The following is a 17,007-nucleotide window of genomic DNA, read 5'->3' on the forward strand; positions in this document are numbered from 1 at the left end:
TGAAACAGGCACCCGAAGACTTTTGGAAACTTTGTGTGGCCAGAAGCCCTGGACCTCGGTTTGAAGGAGGTGCTGTGCCAGGTGGCTGCAGTACAGAGCTGTTTATTTCTGTGAACTGCTGGGGACTGCAGCCCTGCAGCCCAGCAGCCCCTGAGCTTTCATGTTGCCCCGTACGGCATGCCCTATGCAATTCGCCTGCCTGTTATGAGCATGAAGTAAACAAAACATTAGGTCATCATAAATCACTGGCCAATGACATGTCTGGAACTGAGATTAGACAACCAGAGTAGAGCAGTGGAGTAGAGGGAAGCCAGTCTGTGGTCCTGCAGCTCCTTCTCTCCTCCTCGGTCCCAATGTGTAAGATCATTATTAAAATTGCAGCTCAATTAAGATAAGACTAAATTACTTTCTCTGTCTCCCGCTTTGATGTGCGGGGGATTTTTCCCTCTTTCTACAGTTGAAAAAGAGGCAGTTTAAAAGGAGCAGGGGGGGAGAGAATTGCTTTGACTGCGCTTTGATGTTGGAGTCCTTGCATTGCACGGGTCTGATTGGAAATGTGCATGATTATTTTTTACCCAGATTATTTTCAGACAAAGCTCCGTTTTCAAAAGTGAACGCTACATCTCATTTGCTTCATTGCAAAGACAATTTAACCTCCTGGCAGAATTGTGAGTAAACATGTGTGTGCATGTGTGCGTTTCATTCCACTTTTCCTGAACTCTTCGTTTTGGTTGCCACAGGCCCTGAGCGCTGAAACGTGACTTCTTTTTTTCTAGGTCAGCCCGTGTCTATGCTGAATCGGTGTAATTGAACATGTTTCCTACCGCTTGTAGACTATGATGTGCAGACCAAAGGGTGCAGTGTGTGGAGAAAACTTCCACAGGATTAAACGCTGGAGGATCTGATTGCAGCTGGCAAAGGATATGAGATAATCACACAATGGAACATAGACGTGTAGTAAAAGCACACTGGCTGTTTTAAAATGTTTCATAAAGAAAGGAAATTTTCAACACGCGATTCTTTGTTTGGATAAAATTCAAATGCTTTATGATACAAAAACATCTACCCGCATGATAGCACAAGTGCAATGTTTCTCTGCAACCAAGTCAAGCACTTCGCCACTCCGTCTATTGTTCATCCTTGTTCTCTTTGTCTTAAAGTTCACGTATTTGCCTGACTTCTCACTGTAAACACAAAGGCAGAAACATCAGAGGCCCATGGACTGGGGATGTTTATATGAGCAGAGAGCCTGGAGATGGAACAGAGATATGAGTGCTGATCTGTGAAAGGAACCACCGCTGTATCGCTGCTGCTCGCCATCACACACAAACACCATCTGGCTGCCTCTCACCACACAGAGAAGACCTCACACCTGCACACCACGCAGAGGCACTAAAAATATATGAATACATCCAAGCAGTCGGCAATGTAATGAGCGTAAAGGATGTGTTGGTTAGTGGCAAAGTCAGTGTGAAAAATGTGGGAGTGTGAGAAGATTTAAAGTCTCGGCTGCAAGAACCTCACATTTTAAATGATTACCAACACACTTTGAAAAGTGTATACAACTCTGACATATTCTTTCACTATTGTTCTCCTCATGTTCACAAATAAAACTCGGCTCTACAAACTTGTTTTTCCACCCATTTGCTGCGTTCTCCACAGACTCTCATCCTGAACTTGTTTCACCTCTATAATTGATTTTTGATTTCTCTTTAAAATGCAACCAAGCGTGAAAACGGAGAAAAGACGACATAGAGACAATTAGTTAAGTGTCTGAAGAGTAAACAACTGGCTGCTGAAGAAAAAAAAATAACCATCAGGAAGAAGAGTTTTCGTCTCAGAGGTCAGAGGGCAGTTTGTTGTTGACACAAGCTCAGACAGCTGACATTTGCGATACACTCTCAGCCGTGCTGTACTATTCACATGCAGGATTGTTGCATTCAGTCGTACATAAACTACCATTGAAAGGTTTGGGGTCACCCAGACAATTTCATGTTTCCTGTGAAAACTCACTTTTATTCATGCGCTAACATAACTGCACAAGGGTTTTCTGATCATCAATTAGCCTTTCAGCACCATTAGCTAACACAATGTAGCATTAGAACACAGGAGTGATGGTTGCTGGGAATGTTCCTCTGTACCACTATGGAGATATTCCATTAAAAATCAGCTGTTTCCAGCTAGAACAGTCATTTACCACATTAACAATGTCAAGACTGTATTTCTGATCAATTTAATGTTATCTTCATTGAAACAAAAAATGCTTTTCTTTCAAAAATAAGGACATTTCTGAGTGACCCCAAACTTGTGAACCATAGTGTGCATTGTTGACATGTTTACTTCTTGCAATATTTTGTGCACTTTGTCATGTTTTAACACATTATTATTTCAACAACCTTATACTGTTTGTTGATGCTGTTTCAGAAAACATGCAATCCTAAATTATTTCTGCCAGCAATGCCTATGTGATGATCGCGTGTTGTTCCATCTGCGCGGCTCCATTTTAAATAAACCAAAAGCTTGCATCTCCTCGGAAACTGTGAAAATTTGTAATAGTTGTGGCTTAGGTCAGTGTTATTCTTTTTACCGGTTTGTTTTTCCTCGCCTGTGCTTGACCTCACACCCTATTCTGCATAGTAATTCTCCATCACAGCATGTTACTTGTGTGTGTGTGTGTGTGTGTGTGTGTGTGTGTGTGTGTGTGTGTGTGTGTGTGTGTGTGTGTGTGTGTGTGTGTGTGTGTGTGTGTGAGAGAGGGAGAGAGAGAGAGAGAGAGAGAGGGAGTGTGAATGTGTGTCTGTGGTGATGTTGGTCGAGAGGGGATGCAGATAAATCCCTGCTTCCTGCTTTTCTGGTTGCAGGGACTGAGCACAGTTTAGGTGAAACTGGGAGCAGCATGCATGAGGGCAATAAAAGCAATCTCATACTGTATCAGAACTTCAGAGGACACTACACTGACATCCATTCACCTCCAGGACGTTTAATCTGACATTAATAATAATCCTTTCCATGTCCGTAACCTAACCGTAAAACATGTCTTTACCTGAGAATGTAATTATGCACTTTACGGAAGCTTTTATTTGTCTCTAACAAAGACAGCTTCCCGTAGTGTGACTGTGTAAACAGATTTTGGTCCTCACAACATGAGCAATACCTTGAACACACACATTCTTTCAGCCTTCCAAAAGCATGTTGTTGCAACAAAAAAAAAAATCACTGATCTACAAGCAAACCTATGAACAGATTCTTATAGCGTGATCATGTTTTAAGCATCACATATATCATCGTATGAATAACGGATGCAATTAGCATGCAGGTGACTCAGCAACAGAAATAAATCTGATGATTCCTCCTCCTTTACCTAAACATCACTTAACAAATCTGTCACCAATACTATAAAGGCAGGAAGGACTGAGAAGGAGGACGAGGAAAGAATGGCGTTGGCGTTTTTCCCTAATTGCACACTGCATTGTTGACGTTCTGATTAGCTGTAGTAGCTCTCAATTGTCAGCACTTTTTCATCAGATCATTTTATGACCCGTTGACCGCCGCGTATGATTGACAGAGCTAATATGTTATCAGATATTTTCATCTCCGACTTGATCTGCAGATGTATCTGTTTTTAATAAATCAGCTGCAGCAGATTGGATTAGTGTAATCTCAGTGTCCCTGGGAGCACAAAGCTGTTGTCAGGACTGCATTCTTTTTGATTACATAATTTCTTCAGAAGATGTAGCAAGGTCCACACTGCAAAATAATTCAAGACAAAGACTGTAGCATCAGTTTATGCGGTCCCAGGCTGCAAACAAAAGCACACGTGATTTCACAATGTGTAAATAAGAACGGGGGAGAACACTGTACAGACGCTGCCAGGAATTAATTACCAGTGGGGTCTTTGGAAGCCTCATATGGCTTTACGTCTTTACGCACACACACCACCATCTCCCCTATTAAAATCAAATGTCAAGTTTGTTTTCCTCAACGATGCACCTCCTGTGTGCAGCCACTTCTCCCTTGTTCTATTTTAAGGAAAGACAGCGTTTTACTGTGCAGCCCAATTCATCACTGTCTGTCCCTCTGCTTGGTGTGACACCCTGTTCTCCTCCGTGGAGGGACCGCAGGACTCCGAGTTGAGAGGGGTCACTTCCAACACTGTCTCCTTTTCTTTCGGTCCAGATGACACCCACCCACCCACCCACCTCTCTGGGTTTCAGAGTTGTGAGGACGAGGAAAGGGGGAGTCGGGCAAAAACAGATGTGATGCTGGTGTGTGCGTGTTTGCATTTGCATAGATCTCCTTTTACTGCAATTTAACAGCACATATATTTGGAAATACTTTAAATTATGGAGCTATTCCTGCAATTACCACCCTTACTAAGATTACAGTTTATGTTCTGTAGCTGTGGATTTATTGGTTTTTGGGTCTAAATATTGATTGGTTCAGTTTGAGGCTAATTTCTTCAAAGTAGTTGTCAAAATCCTCATAAAATAGCACAGAATTTTGATTGCATGTACTGCAAATAACTCCATTTAAAGAAAAGAAGCAAGGATTTTTTTTTAGCATTTGTTGTCTGATGGTAAACAGATTTCAGGAATAACATTTCAGGCTACTGAGGAAAACTGCATTTGCATTACAGAATAGTTGCTTTTTTAATTAAAATAATTTGTCAGTATTTTTCTATTCAAAATTGATTAAGCAAGATTACACAAAACCTATAACACAGTGGCAAATAGTGGCACCATTCACAGTCAAATATTTAATTCTGTATTTCTTGTATACTTATTATTTATCACCAATTAAAATGTGCCTTTTCTTCTTCCAAAGGAACAGTGTTTGTGTGGGTCAGACAGCAGTCTGCTGGTGATGTTTTCATAGCCCAGTGGCCGCCTTGCACCATAAACGAGATGAGACCCGCGAAAGACACAGACAACTGCTACTGTGGCTCAAATAGCAGTAGCTGGACAGCTCTGGAGTCTCAGGAGTTCAAGTTTGTTCACTTCACTCCCTGCTATCAGCGATCCACCGAAACTGACTGTGAGCTTCGAAGAAAAAAAAATGGAATCGAGGCTTTTATACTGAAAAAAAAAACACTATTGTTATGCTGGATTGTTCTAATCAATAATAATCCCCTTAATTACTAGGTTTATTTTAAGAAGAGCTCAATACATGTGAAAAAACACAACGATCAAACATCAAATCATCAGAGGAACTGACAATATTTTTTAACAATAAACTGTATTTATCCCTCTAAATGCCACTATGATCTAATATATTCCAGATTTCAAAATAACCTGCATTAAAGTAAGAAATAAAAAAGCTGCCAAAATATAAAAAACATCTATTTTTATCACCCTCACCTGCGACAAAATGGAGTTTTATTCGTGACCCGAGCAGACAGATTAAAAAAAAGAAGGTTGTCGTCGGTTCTGAGTCATTAAAATACATATTCATAAAATTAAACTGCACTTAACAATAAATTACTGTATGTCGTGGTGTATAATTGGGACATTCAAATGCTCGGTGCGTAAAACGTGCTATAATTAGAAACCGCAGGCCCGAGCTGGAGAAAAGCAGGTTTTGTGCAACTTGAAGGCAAGTCTGTTCGTTTTTGGAGGTATCTCGCCAAGGCTGTCGGGTTATTCGCAGGTCGGCCGTTTCCCCTCGCTCTGAATTCACAGTCCCCCATTATCCCAGCATCCCAGTGGTTGAGAGGTCCGCGCGGGTTCACCTCTTTTGGATTTGAAGACGTCGCACGACTTCGAGGCCATTATTTCATCCAGGAGCCGTGTTTACACCTCACCGCTCGGCCTGTTTTGACAAAGCCGAGTAAATCACTTCTTCCAAAATCGCCATTCGTCTTTAAAATGAGAGGAGAAGAGACTGCATGCGGCGGTTATTTTTCCTTCAGAGACAAGTGTTGGACCTCCAACCTTTCGCTCGTTTGGCCGCAGAGCAGACAGAATCTTGCGTCTATGAGCTCCCAATTAGAAACAGATGGCGCTCGGAGCAACCGAGAGCTGAAACACAGCATTTTCCATACTGAGCTGCGGTCACTCAGCCATACAGGTGCACACAGTCTGCAGGGGCTCACCGAGCTTTTACTTCATTTACTCCTTCTTTCTGTGTCCAGCCCCTCTAACCCCAACGGAACAGGAGAACTTAGAAAGCGCGTAAATGCGTAAATTACGCACTAGTGCAACTCTGTTTACAGGTAGCTTCTTGGGGGATTGCTTTGGGCAGACTGCATCGTATTGCTAGACACAACTGAGATCAAACGAACAATGGCATAATACTCGGTAAAGAGTCCCAAAATCGCAAACATAAAATAGACTCACTGCGCATTTTACGACCGTGAAAACACCAGAGAGAAGTTAAAAAGAAACTGTAATATCTAAAGAAGAAACAACGTTGCGTTCATGAGAATAAAATCCTATATGCATAATAAACTTTTACAGAAATTCAACGACTTTCCCTGAGCACGCCTGATATGTTATCAATTTTTTAAAAAAAGGAATTCCCGTCAACACTCATTTGCCCCATGGAGTCACACCTGTCGAGGTCAAAATAACAAGATAGTGTCAGAAGTGAAGGCTGCAAAGTGTTGCAATCATCAACGTTTTTTTTCCCCACTAACTTGCTGCTTGTGCATCATTAGCTGACATTATTGTCAAGCATTACACATTAGTCATCACAGGACATCAGAGGTTTGCTTTGCATCAGTCCAATTTCCAGAGCAAAAGGATTATTTTATTTTTAGCTGTTAAGATATTCATGCTTTTATTAAATAGTAAATTTGTTGCTAGGTAGCTGTAGAGTTGCATGTACATTTCTTAGACCTGACCTCCAAACGAATGAAATTTAATTATATACCTATAATGTTTTAAATACTTATCTTGATTATTGTATTTTTATAAGCAAATCTTCATGCACAAATAGCCGCTGTGCTTCAGAATGTATCAGGCGACAAAACAGCAATTAAAAAACACTACTTTAAAACAAATTCCACCACCGTGTGACGACTTCAAATCAAAGCTGCAGCTCTGATATTTTACATATTAAACACAGCTCCAACATTGAGGCTTTTGTCTTTGCTATTTGACCCAAAGCAGTGAGGGAAGTTGTGCGTTTTCAGGAATGTAGCGGAACGTTTCGGGGGAAGAAGCAGAGTTTAAAGCCCCCACAGTCTCCAACAGCGGTGCACAAATGCGTGCGTGTTAGGAAGCCCTAAAAAACGACATGTGCCCCCCCGTTTAATGACATTTCCCCGCCAGCAACATCTGATTACAGTGTTGTGAGAAATAACCACCACGGTCATCTCTACTGTAGGTGGGGGACAGAGCTGTAAGCAAAACATCATCTGTTCTGCTCCTTCCTCCCGAATAGGAAATTAAAATGAAATTACATTTGTAGCAATTTTGCTGTGGGAATGGATGAACAACGACAGTCGCTGCTCTCAGCTCTCTCTCTCTCTTTTTTTGCATTTGTGGATTCTGCTCATGCGTGTGGATCATCTCAGAGATATTTACAGTTTGGGGACATTAAAATCGCCTCCCTCCAAGCTACTGTCCTGGTCCTCCTCTCGCTCTTTGTGTGCGCTACGTCCTGTTATATTGTTGATGGTGCTCGGGCGGCCGACATCCTCCTCATTGACCCCCGGCTCCCTCTCTGCCTTTTCCGTCTCATGAAAAACGATTCCAGCTCTCTGATTGAATTTTATTCCTTCCTGACCTGGTCCATTCTGCGAGAGCGCCATCAATCTTTGGACTAACACGACGTTTGTTTATTAGGTCCACACTTGGGAAAGTATCTAATGACCTCTAGGAGCCTTGATTGTGGTGCGATCCGAGAGCCGGACGGTGCACACGAGCAGGAATTTGTGTTGAAGACTGCATAATTCATAGAGGTTTCTTTCTCTTTTGTTTTTTGTTCATAAATATCAGAATATGTATTGTAGTCAGAAAAAGGCACGTAGCATGGAGCTACCCGTGATTTATTTTGTTGTTGTCTCTCTCCTCCTGCTGATCTGAGGCCTAGAGCTGATTAAAAAAGACTTCAGGAGAAAGCCAAGCTGTACCACTTTCCAATTTAGAAACAGGATTTTAAAACATGTTGCAATATGACAGGAAATTTGATCATAAGCATGTTTTAACTTGGCGTCTGTCACAGCGTGAGGGACACGTTACAACATCGGTGTTTCTGTTTGAAAGGAAACTTTGCAAAATTAACAAAAATAGTAAATCTAAATGATCTTCAAAAAGTTATTGAGCAAAAAAAGGTGTTTGATAGAAAGAAAGGCAAGGAACTTCTGAATTTAAATTGTAATTTTTTTATTAACTAATAAATACGTTTTTTAATTGAAATTACGCACAGCTATTTTATTTCCATGCTCTAATATGTTTCAGGTTTTCTTTTATAACATTATCGTGATAATGAAAGCTACAGTAGTATATATGCTTACGTATTATTATATTATTATTGTTATTATTATTATCATTATGATGTTCAGGTTGTCGCCAAAGACTTTTACGCACACGTCTCAGGAGTCCATTCAACTAAAATTAGTTTAACATTTTTTTAAACTGATGTGTATATTAATGACATTTCAAATAAATATCTGTCTGCACTTGGTAAATATTGAAAAGCCTCAGTGATATAAAATTAAAGTATGAATCTACCTTAATTGTCAGCGTGAATTGGAAAAAACAGATGCGTATTTGCATTCCCGAAAAACATGAATTCTTGTACAGAAATATCCTAAAAATACTGAGTTGAATTTGATTTAGATGTTGAATTTTATGCGATTAAAATACACTGACACAATTAATTTTGTTGAGCGAACGGTTGATCTCTTTGTGTAGAAAAAAAAGTCCACTAGGATCAGAATAAAACCTACATTTGACTTGTCAAGTAGGTTTACGAGGCCAGTTTCATGTCTTTTCGCCTCTGCAAATAAATATCCACAAACTCAGCAAAGGATGAGTTACAAATAATGAAACGTGACGGCCATTGTTGTCTCCATGCAACTCAGACTGGTGAGGATTCAAACATCAAAACTGAAGTGACAACGGGACTATCTTTGGCATGTGTGGTATGATATTAAGTAAGCACTGGTATGCGCCAGTAAACACACAACGCAGTCCAAAACAAAGCTGTGCTGCGCGCAGCCTCTTTCCCAGGTCTGTGGCTCCATGTCAAGCTGATTTTTAATCATCTGTTATGAAGCCTGGACGTCTCTAATATGACACCGAAATTATAAACTGCATGTGGAGGATGAAAATAAAAAGCCGAGCAAATAAACACATCCTTTACATGCGCTTTTCTGTTGGACTTGTGCGCACCGATGGAGACTTTTTCATATTTTTAAGATAGCTTTTCTGAGCGTGAGCTCCAAATCACTACAACAGACTGCAGTCACAATACCCTTAATTTTCCTTCACAAATTCTGATGACCACCTACCATTAAATAAATTAAATCTAAGGGGGTCAGATCGGATTAAAAACGAGGAATATCTACCTCACACACAAAACCAACTTGGATCAGACCGAGTGTCAAATATTACTAGCCTGCATTCAAGTCTGTAAGAAATGAGGCGTAACTTTAGCTCACATAAAATGACAATTTATTAAACAAACAAACAAATCCTTCAGAATACTTTTCAACAAATGAAGAATCTTTGAAATAGTACGGCGATATACACGTTCCTTTTTCTTACTTTTTTTCTCCTTATATTGGAACAATTTTTTTTCTTTTTTTTCTTGGACAATTAAGGCAATTCAATTTAGAAACACTTCTTTGGTGTTTGGTCCATAATATCCGGCTACAGTTTAAAAATAAATTACTATATGCAATCTACACGTCCATGAAAGGTGAGACATCTTTAACATATCACATAAAAGCCACAAAAGCAAAGAGAGACTTACGTGTTATTTGCAGTAACACTGTTCTTTAGAAAAAACCAAGATCAAGTCTTTTCTGTTTTTATTTGTTCTTTTCTGTCTTATATTAGTCCATATGGTGGTGGGCAGGTAAGGAGGGTAAAAACGCTGGATTTTTTTTTTTTTTTTTTTTACTGAAAAGAGTTCAAACACCGCGAGGAGAATATATCAAGCCTGCTTTTTGGTCAGAACTTGCTGCAGTCATACACAAAAGCTCCCGAAGTGCGATAGATGGATTGGCTCGGTGGGAATGACATCTGACAGCTGTTATTTCCATTCACCGGCGAGTTATTCAAGCCAATTCTCTGGGATTCAAACATCTCTCGGACTGAATGGAAGTTCTGCTGCTGTGCTGGGTAAGCTGCGCCCAGATGGCCCAGGTCTCCGGCCTGGTTGAGGTACCATGAGGTCAGCCTCCCTTGGTGGGGATGGTGGCCCTCCTGCCCCGAGTTTAGGTTACCGTGGGTCAGGGAGGATGAGGTGGTTGTGACTGAGTAATCTGGCAACGTTTCGTCCACGGTGGTGCTCGGTGCCAAGTGGCTCGATCTGTCCCCTGCGTAAAGGCTCATGGCTTGCATGTTACAATGATAGGTCGCGTTGGAGGTAGTGGAGATGGAGTTTTGGTTACAGGGTGAGCTATAGACAGACGTCTGACTTGGAGAATAGTTTAAGGACAAAGACGGTGTTATACCTGTCCTGTTGGAGGCGGTGAGGCCGGAGCTGAGCTCGGAGGCTCCTTGGGGAGACCCCCGGAGGGAGGTCATGATGTTGTCCACGCTGAAGCCCTGCGTCGAGGCCTGGCCGTGGTGCTGGTGGTGCTCGGAGCTGTCCATGCCGATGGAGCGACTGGAGGGGATGCTGTGAGGGCTCCCGCTGGACAAGCTGCTGCTGTCTGGACTCTCGATTTTGGGAACGGTGCTCAGAGAGGGAGAGTCGGCCTGCGGCGGCGTCACGGCCCCGTTCTCAGTCTTAATATCCTGGATCCTCACCGGCTGGGAGCCCTGCACCGGCTGCTCCTGCTCCCGGCCTTGCTGCCTCGGCGGCGCGTCCTTCTGCAGCCGATCCTCCTTCTCTTTCAGCGCGTCCTTCTTTTTGAACCGCCGCCGTCTTCTCAAGAAGCTCCCGTTTTCGAACATGTTGTAAGAGTCCGGGTCTAGGGTCCAGTAGCTGCCTTTGCCGGGTTTTTTGTCATCACGGGGCACCTTGACAAAACACTCATTGAGCGACAGATTGTGTCGGATGCTGTTCTGCCAGCCCTGCTTGTTGTCTCGGTAAAATGGAAACCTCTCCATGATGAACTGGTAAATCCCATTCAGGGTCACCTTCTTGTCAGGAGAGTTTTGGATAGCCATGGTGATGAGCGCTATGTAGCTGTAGGGAGGTTTGACCATATCCTTGGGTTGAGGCTGGGGGGTGTACGGTCCATACGCACGGGCCATGCTGGCAGGATACTGGTCATGAGCCGCGTGAGAGTACATGTTCATAGGTGCTGGCATTCCCGTGTATCCCCCACCGGCTGCGGCCCGGTAGTAGCTCGGGTCGCTGCTGATGTACGGCACGACGCCCAGTGAGTTGGGACTGGAGACGGAGTAGCGAGCCTGCATGTCTTCACTTTGATCCAGCGCAAGTAAAGCTCCAAAACGCAGAATGAGAGTTCTCCCTCCTCTGAAGGCTGAGGTGCTCAAATCACAGTTCCTCGCTGCTCACTTTGTTAAAAAAGGGGGAAAAGTGGGAAAAGTCTTAACCCGCAGTGCAGTTTGCCGTGTTCAAACTGTCCCCATCCTTGTGTCCCTATGAAACGCACATTGAAAAAGTTCTGAACTTTGGACATCCGTCAGCACAGGACTTTGCGCAGTTAAATTCTTTTCTCCTTTTTGCTGCCAAGGAAGCCCCGCCTCAAAAAGTGTACGAGTCGTCCAATTGGAAGTCAGGCCGTGCAGAGAGAGCAAAAAGCTGCTGGCCACACTCAGAGGGCTTTGAGAAAGAAGAAGAAGAGAGAAAAAAAACTAGAGGAGGTGTCGGTAACTCCCAGCCCACTCCAGCCCAAGACTTCAGACGTGACAGAGCGACTCACATGTACACAATCAGATCATGGAGCGCTTTTACGCACACATGGGCATCCTCTATGAGGCATGTGGCTGCCTTAGAGAAACAGACACAGCAGAATTAGCTGTCAAAATCACTAACTCAGCAGCTTCACATTATTTTCAACTTACAGCATTAAATTAATTCTGAAATTCTCTTTTAAAAAAATCACAATTTACGCACGAAACACGCTGAATTTTTTGCGCACAGTCTTCTAGAGCTACTCCTCTAAATAAGAACTTCATGAACTGTATTGTGTTTCCTTTTAACAAGAAAAGAGACAAACACCAGTAAACCAAATGGCGGCGTTTACGTGCAGCTTGACGTCTTTAAAGTGCATTTTATTAGTTAAAAGGCTCAACACCAGCAGCAGATCAGCGTGAGATCAAAGCAGGGGGTTAGAAGTGCGCATAGCTGGTAGGTGGGCGGTTAAGAGCCATCTCATTACAACGGGAATTAAAAGGCAGTTTGGGCTGAGAGTGACCAGAGGTGTGAGAGTTTATTCAAGTAAAAAAAAAAAAAAAAAAAAAAAAAAAAAGCATCTGAAGACGAGAAACCAAATGGGGCGACCGGCACAACACCTTCCATGTGTGACTTTTCATCAAAATGTTTGAATATCTATTGTGTTGTCAGCTCGGAGGCCCACACCAGAATTTACTGTCTCGGTAGCTGAATAAACAAAAGTGGATTATTTACTTTGCATTCATGGCAAATTATTTAAATATGTATTCTTTTAAATTATTTCACTGGGCACAGATATTTCGCTTAGTGTAATTTTAAAATCCCCTAATGAGTTTCTAAGGTGTTTCATGGCAGTTTATGGACATTATATGCCACAAGGCCTGGAGAGAAAATCATAAAAATAAGACCTAAAAGTCCATTACGCGGACCATGAAGGCCTCTGTATCGCCCTGCTGTCAAGGGCCACTGCGCATGAAATTGTTAATGATCATTGTGAGGCAAAGTTACAGTCCCAATATCGCCGTAATCCTCTGCAGGTCGTCTTAATTAAATGTCCGTGCAGTGGCCTGGTGCTCCGCCGGTTTCTCCTTACATGGACCCGGGCATGAACTTTTTCCACCGCCCTGGGCTGTTTACTCAATTCACGACGGGCCTTTTACTTAATACCACGGCCTGCCCACCCAGTCCTCCTTACCTCTGTATTATTTAAAGTATCCAGCAGAGAAGCACAGTGAAAAGGAGGACAGAAAATCAGCCGCAATATTTGAAATTTGGTGTATGTTTTGTACTGTTAGCAGTGTAATTTCAAATACTGAAAATAGCAATGACAAGAATTATTTTAAAGTGATGCTTCTTCATGTCATTTGGTCTATAATTTAACTAAATGTAATGTCATGTCTTATGTCTGTTTTTCTGCCTTTGTTTCCACTTCATTGTAGTTTTTCCTCCGAAAACTTTTTCAACGAACAAGAAATCCAAACATTATTCTTTTATAACAGCTATCAAATTTGAAGCCACAAACTATTTTCTTAATCAGACTTATCAGCCTCGAATACTGATGTTCATCACACAAAAACAAGTAGCGTTTTGTTTTTTCTGAAGTCACAATTTTGATTATTATAAAGGAGAAAGAAATAAGGAAAAAGAAAGATTAAAGCCTGGTCAAAGAGTCATCATAATTGTGAACCTGGCTCCCTCTGGCGTTCAACGAGTGCACATTTTCTGCAATTTGACCAACATTTGTGTGAAGTTTTCAGTTAATTTCTGGAACTTCCAGTTTTTCTCAGTCGCTTTAGTACATTTCTCAGATCAGAATCGAAATTCTCTAAACTATTTTTTCAATATTCACATCATTGTGTCACTTGTGCACATCAAAAAAGCAGTTTCTCATTTCTTTGAACAAGTAGCAAATGCTTTAATGCATCCATGCAAATTGCTATGTACAATTATCTGCTGTTTCCTACATTATCAGTTGATTATTTCATGTTGACCAAAATGCATTATAATGGGTCTCTGTTGAATAGGCATCAGTTTATCGCATAAGTCTTCACATACAAAAGGTTGAACAAGTTGTTATAATATGTCCAAGATATTTCTATACATTACCATTAAACTTTTTTTAAACTGTCTTGAATTGGTAAATTGCTTCCAGGTGGAGCTTGACTTTCTCTTTCGAAGGGAAATGCGTAAAGGGTTAGAGTTTTCTGAAATCGCTCAAAGATGCAAGAGAAGATATCCATGATGTGGATGAGAATCTGTGTCCCAACAGACAGGAACATCAGGAGGTCTAGGAAGACTGCATTGTAATTCCAGCACTGCATGTAAGGTTTTCCTGAAGGAGATTGTCCTATGTTCACATTTCTGTTGTTGTTTTTTCTTTGTGTTACACACCGCTGTTTTTCTTCCTGTATCGCAGTAACGTTGGTCTGTCAACAAATTACAATACAAACAGTAAAAGCGTAAATGTGAATTTTGTCCAGTCTCTTGCAATCAATCTCCCACATACACTAAGGCGTAACTTACAATTTACAATAATTGTCATCAAAACGTTCACCATAGTTTACATCAGAACATCCCTCCAGAGTACACTGTTATGAGGACAACAGCACTAAGCAATCTGACTGTCTTATCTGCACACAATGACACAAGGAGTGCTCATTCTGATGGCACCGACATGTTCATTGACACAGATATTTCCTTTAGGGGATGAATTAAGTAATCTGAGCAAGAGACTGGCTTTTGCAGGTAATCCGTGGTGTTTTGCTGTTTGTATGAATTGTTACGGGAAACGCACTTACTGTTTTGCAAATTTCGAGGATGATTCAAGAAATGTATCAAAACGACCGAGAAAAACTGTAAATAGAATCCAGCTTCAGAGTTGTTTTGAACTCTGCTGAAGTTTTGTAGCCACCAACTTCAAACATGTGAGAAACAGCAGAAATATATGAAGCCTTTAAACCAGACTCAAGTTTGTTTGTTTTATCCAAGGCCCTACAAATATGTCCTCATATTTTCTATGTATTGCCCGACACCACATTCAAATATATTATAAATATTGTTGAAATTCATTAATCAACATTGGTGCCCTTAAGGAGCACGAGGAGCCTCTTGCAGGCCAAATGGTTGCAGAACATTTATTAGAGGCTGCTGCCACCTCATGACCTGCTTCAGTAGTGCAGGTATGGACTAAATGGCCATAAGAAACGAGGCAAAAAGGCACCTTCAGATAAGGCCACACAGTGACCTTAAATATTGAGAGGCACTGCTCAAGATGCTAAACTTTTTGGATCATTGCTCCACACATTTCATGTGCAATAAAAAATCTACAAGAACATCAATATAAACATTTTCTCTGTGGTATAATTTCACTGAAAAATGGAACTCAAATTAATTATCCTAGTTGGTATAGTAAACAGTACACACACACACACACACACACACACACACACACACACACACACACACACACACACATGCTGTCAAACAATTAAAATTTTTCAATCATATTAATCACAGGGTTGCTGTGGATTCATTTCAATTTATCATGATTAAATATCATCCATTTTTAATCTATATTAATTGCATTCCATTTTGCATGTGCAAACAGTCAAGAAAGAAGAGATATATGCACTTAGGGTGTTTATTAAACACCTTTAAAGGTTCACGGTAGAACTGCAGACTAACGCATGCATCACGTTAATGTGGTACTTTAAGCTGGAAGCGCTTCAGTAAAAAGAAAACTGCTTCCTGCAGAGTGTGCATATTACTGTATGTCGTCAACTGCTCTGTCTTGGGGTTTTTTTGTATTAAAATTTCCCACTGAGAGAGCCAACAAGTAGGGCCGGATATGGATTTTTTGAGACTAATGCCAATTCCAATATTTGGCAGAAAAAAATTCTGATAACTTATTAATCAGCCAATTAATATAAAAAATAATAATGAATAAAATAACTTTTTTAAATCCCTTAATGCTTACAACAACAAAGATATGAATTGCAGGCAGAACATTTAACTGATAGAAAATACTTTCTCCTTTGAATTTCTTTAACTTTACAACAGAGGAATTTTCAAGTACAAAAACATGCAACAAAGCATATAACCTTAAAAAGAGTCAATCTAGCAGTGAGTTAATACATCTTGTCTTGTACTTCCTGTTACTGCACATTAGAGGTAGGTTCTATTATGTATATGCTGTATGTGAGCGACATAATGAGTAAAGTTACTGGAAAACATTATTTATGCAGCCCTCTGATGCCCTTTTATCTTCAATCACATTTTCTCTACTCCATTATTTTCTTTGACATGAAGTCATGACTCATATAAAGCAAAAAAAAAAAGAAAAAATAGATGCCTTTCTCAGATGCCAAAACACGTCACCTTTGACAGATTTGCATTTTAAATATATAATGGTCACAAATAGTCTGACACTAATGTTACTCCTTAACAACACACACTGAGTTGTTGTTACAGCCCTGTATCACGTTATAGTATTTTCTGACAAAGTAAAACTAAGTGTGACATCATGACAGTAGCTGAAGACAGACCGCAATGTTCATCATTTAACTTTAACTCTTTCTCTTAACTGAAACAGAAGACATGTTAAGTCATTGTTAATTTCACAGCGTCGTTATAAACTTACCTGTCGACTCAGCCCACTCCTGTAATGTTGTCTGGCTGTGGCTCACTCCTGTACGTTACTGAGAAGACAGCGGTGAGGACCGAGGACTGAATGGAGTCAGAGCTCCATGAATTGGACAAACGGCGCATGGTCATCATTCTCCACGACTCCAACACTTAACAGCATTTACGGTTCATGAGAAATGAAGAATATATCGGCGTTTAATCGGCAAAACTCCGGCCTACGATGATGATTTTGAAAAGGTCTTTAATCGGCAGATTAAATTGGTGAGGTCCTACTGTTCACGATCTTTCATTTGGAGTTGCTTGGTTCTGCCACTTCCGGATCAGCTGCCCATTTGCGCATGCGCGACGACATGCGCGACGGGAAGTCTATTTGGACAAACT

At 41.0% G+C, this 17,007-nt stretch overlaps 1 protein-coding gene across 1 annotated transcript; it reads right to left on the reverse strand.

Moving 5' to 3' along the window:
- Positions 1 to 9,603: 9,603 nt before the first annotated feature.
- Positions 9,604 to 11,872, reverse strand: foxc1a (forkhead box C1a). The gene has a single exon (XM_022207129.2). It carries the CDS (start codon positions 11,538 to 11,540, stop codon positions 10,122 to 10,124), a length of 1,419 nt encoding a protein of 472 aa, XP_022062821.2. The 5' UTR covers positions 11,541 to 11,872; the 3' UTR covers positions 9,604 to 10,121.
- Positions 11,873 to 17,007: the final 5,135 nt, after the last annotated feature.

This window comes from Acanthochromis polyacanthus, chromosome 9, assembly GCF_021347895.1.
Source record: "Acanthochromis polyacanthus isolate Apoly-LR-REF ecotype Palm Island chromosome 9, KAUST_Apoly_ChrSc, whole genome shotgun sequence".
Taxonomy (NCBI): Eukaryota; Metazoa; Chordata; class Actinopteri; family Pomacentridae; genus Acanthochromis; species Acanthochromis polyacanthus.

Excerpts from the sequence above, each read along its gene's own strand:
- foxc1a (XM_022207129.2), bottom strand. The coding sequence starts at position 11,540 with ATGCAGGCTCGCTACTCCGTCTCCAGTCCCAACTCACTGGGCGTCGTG.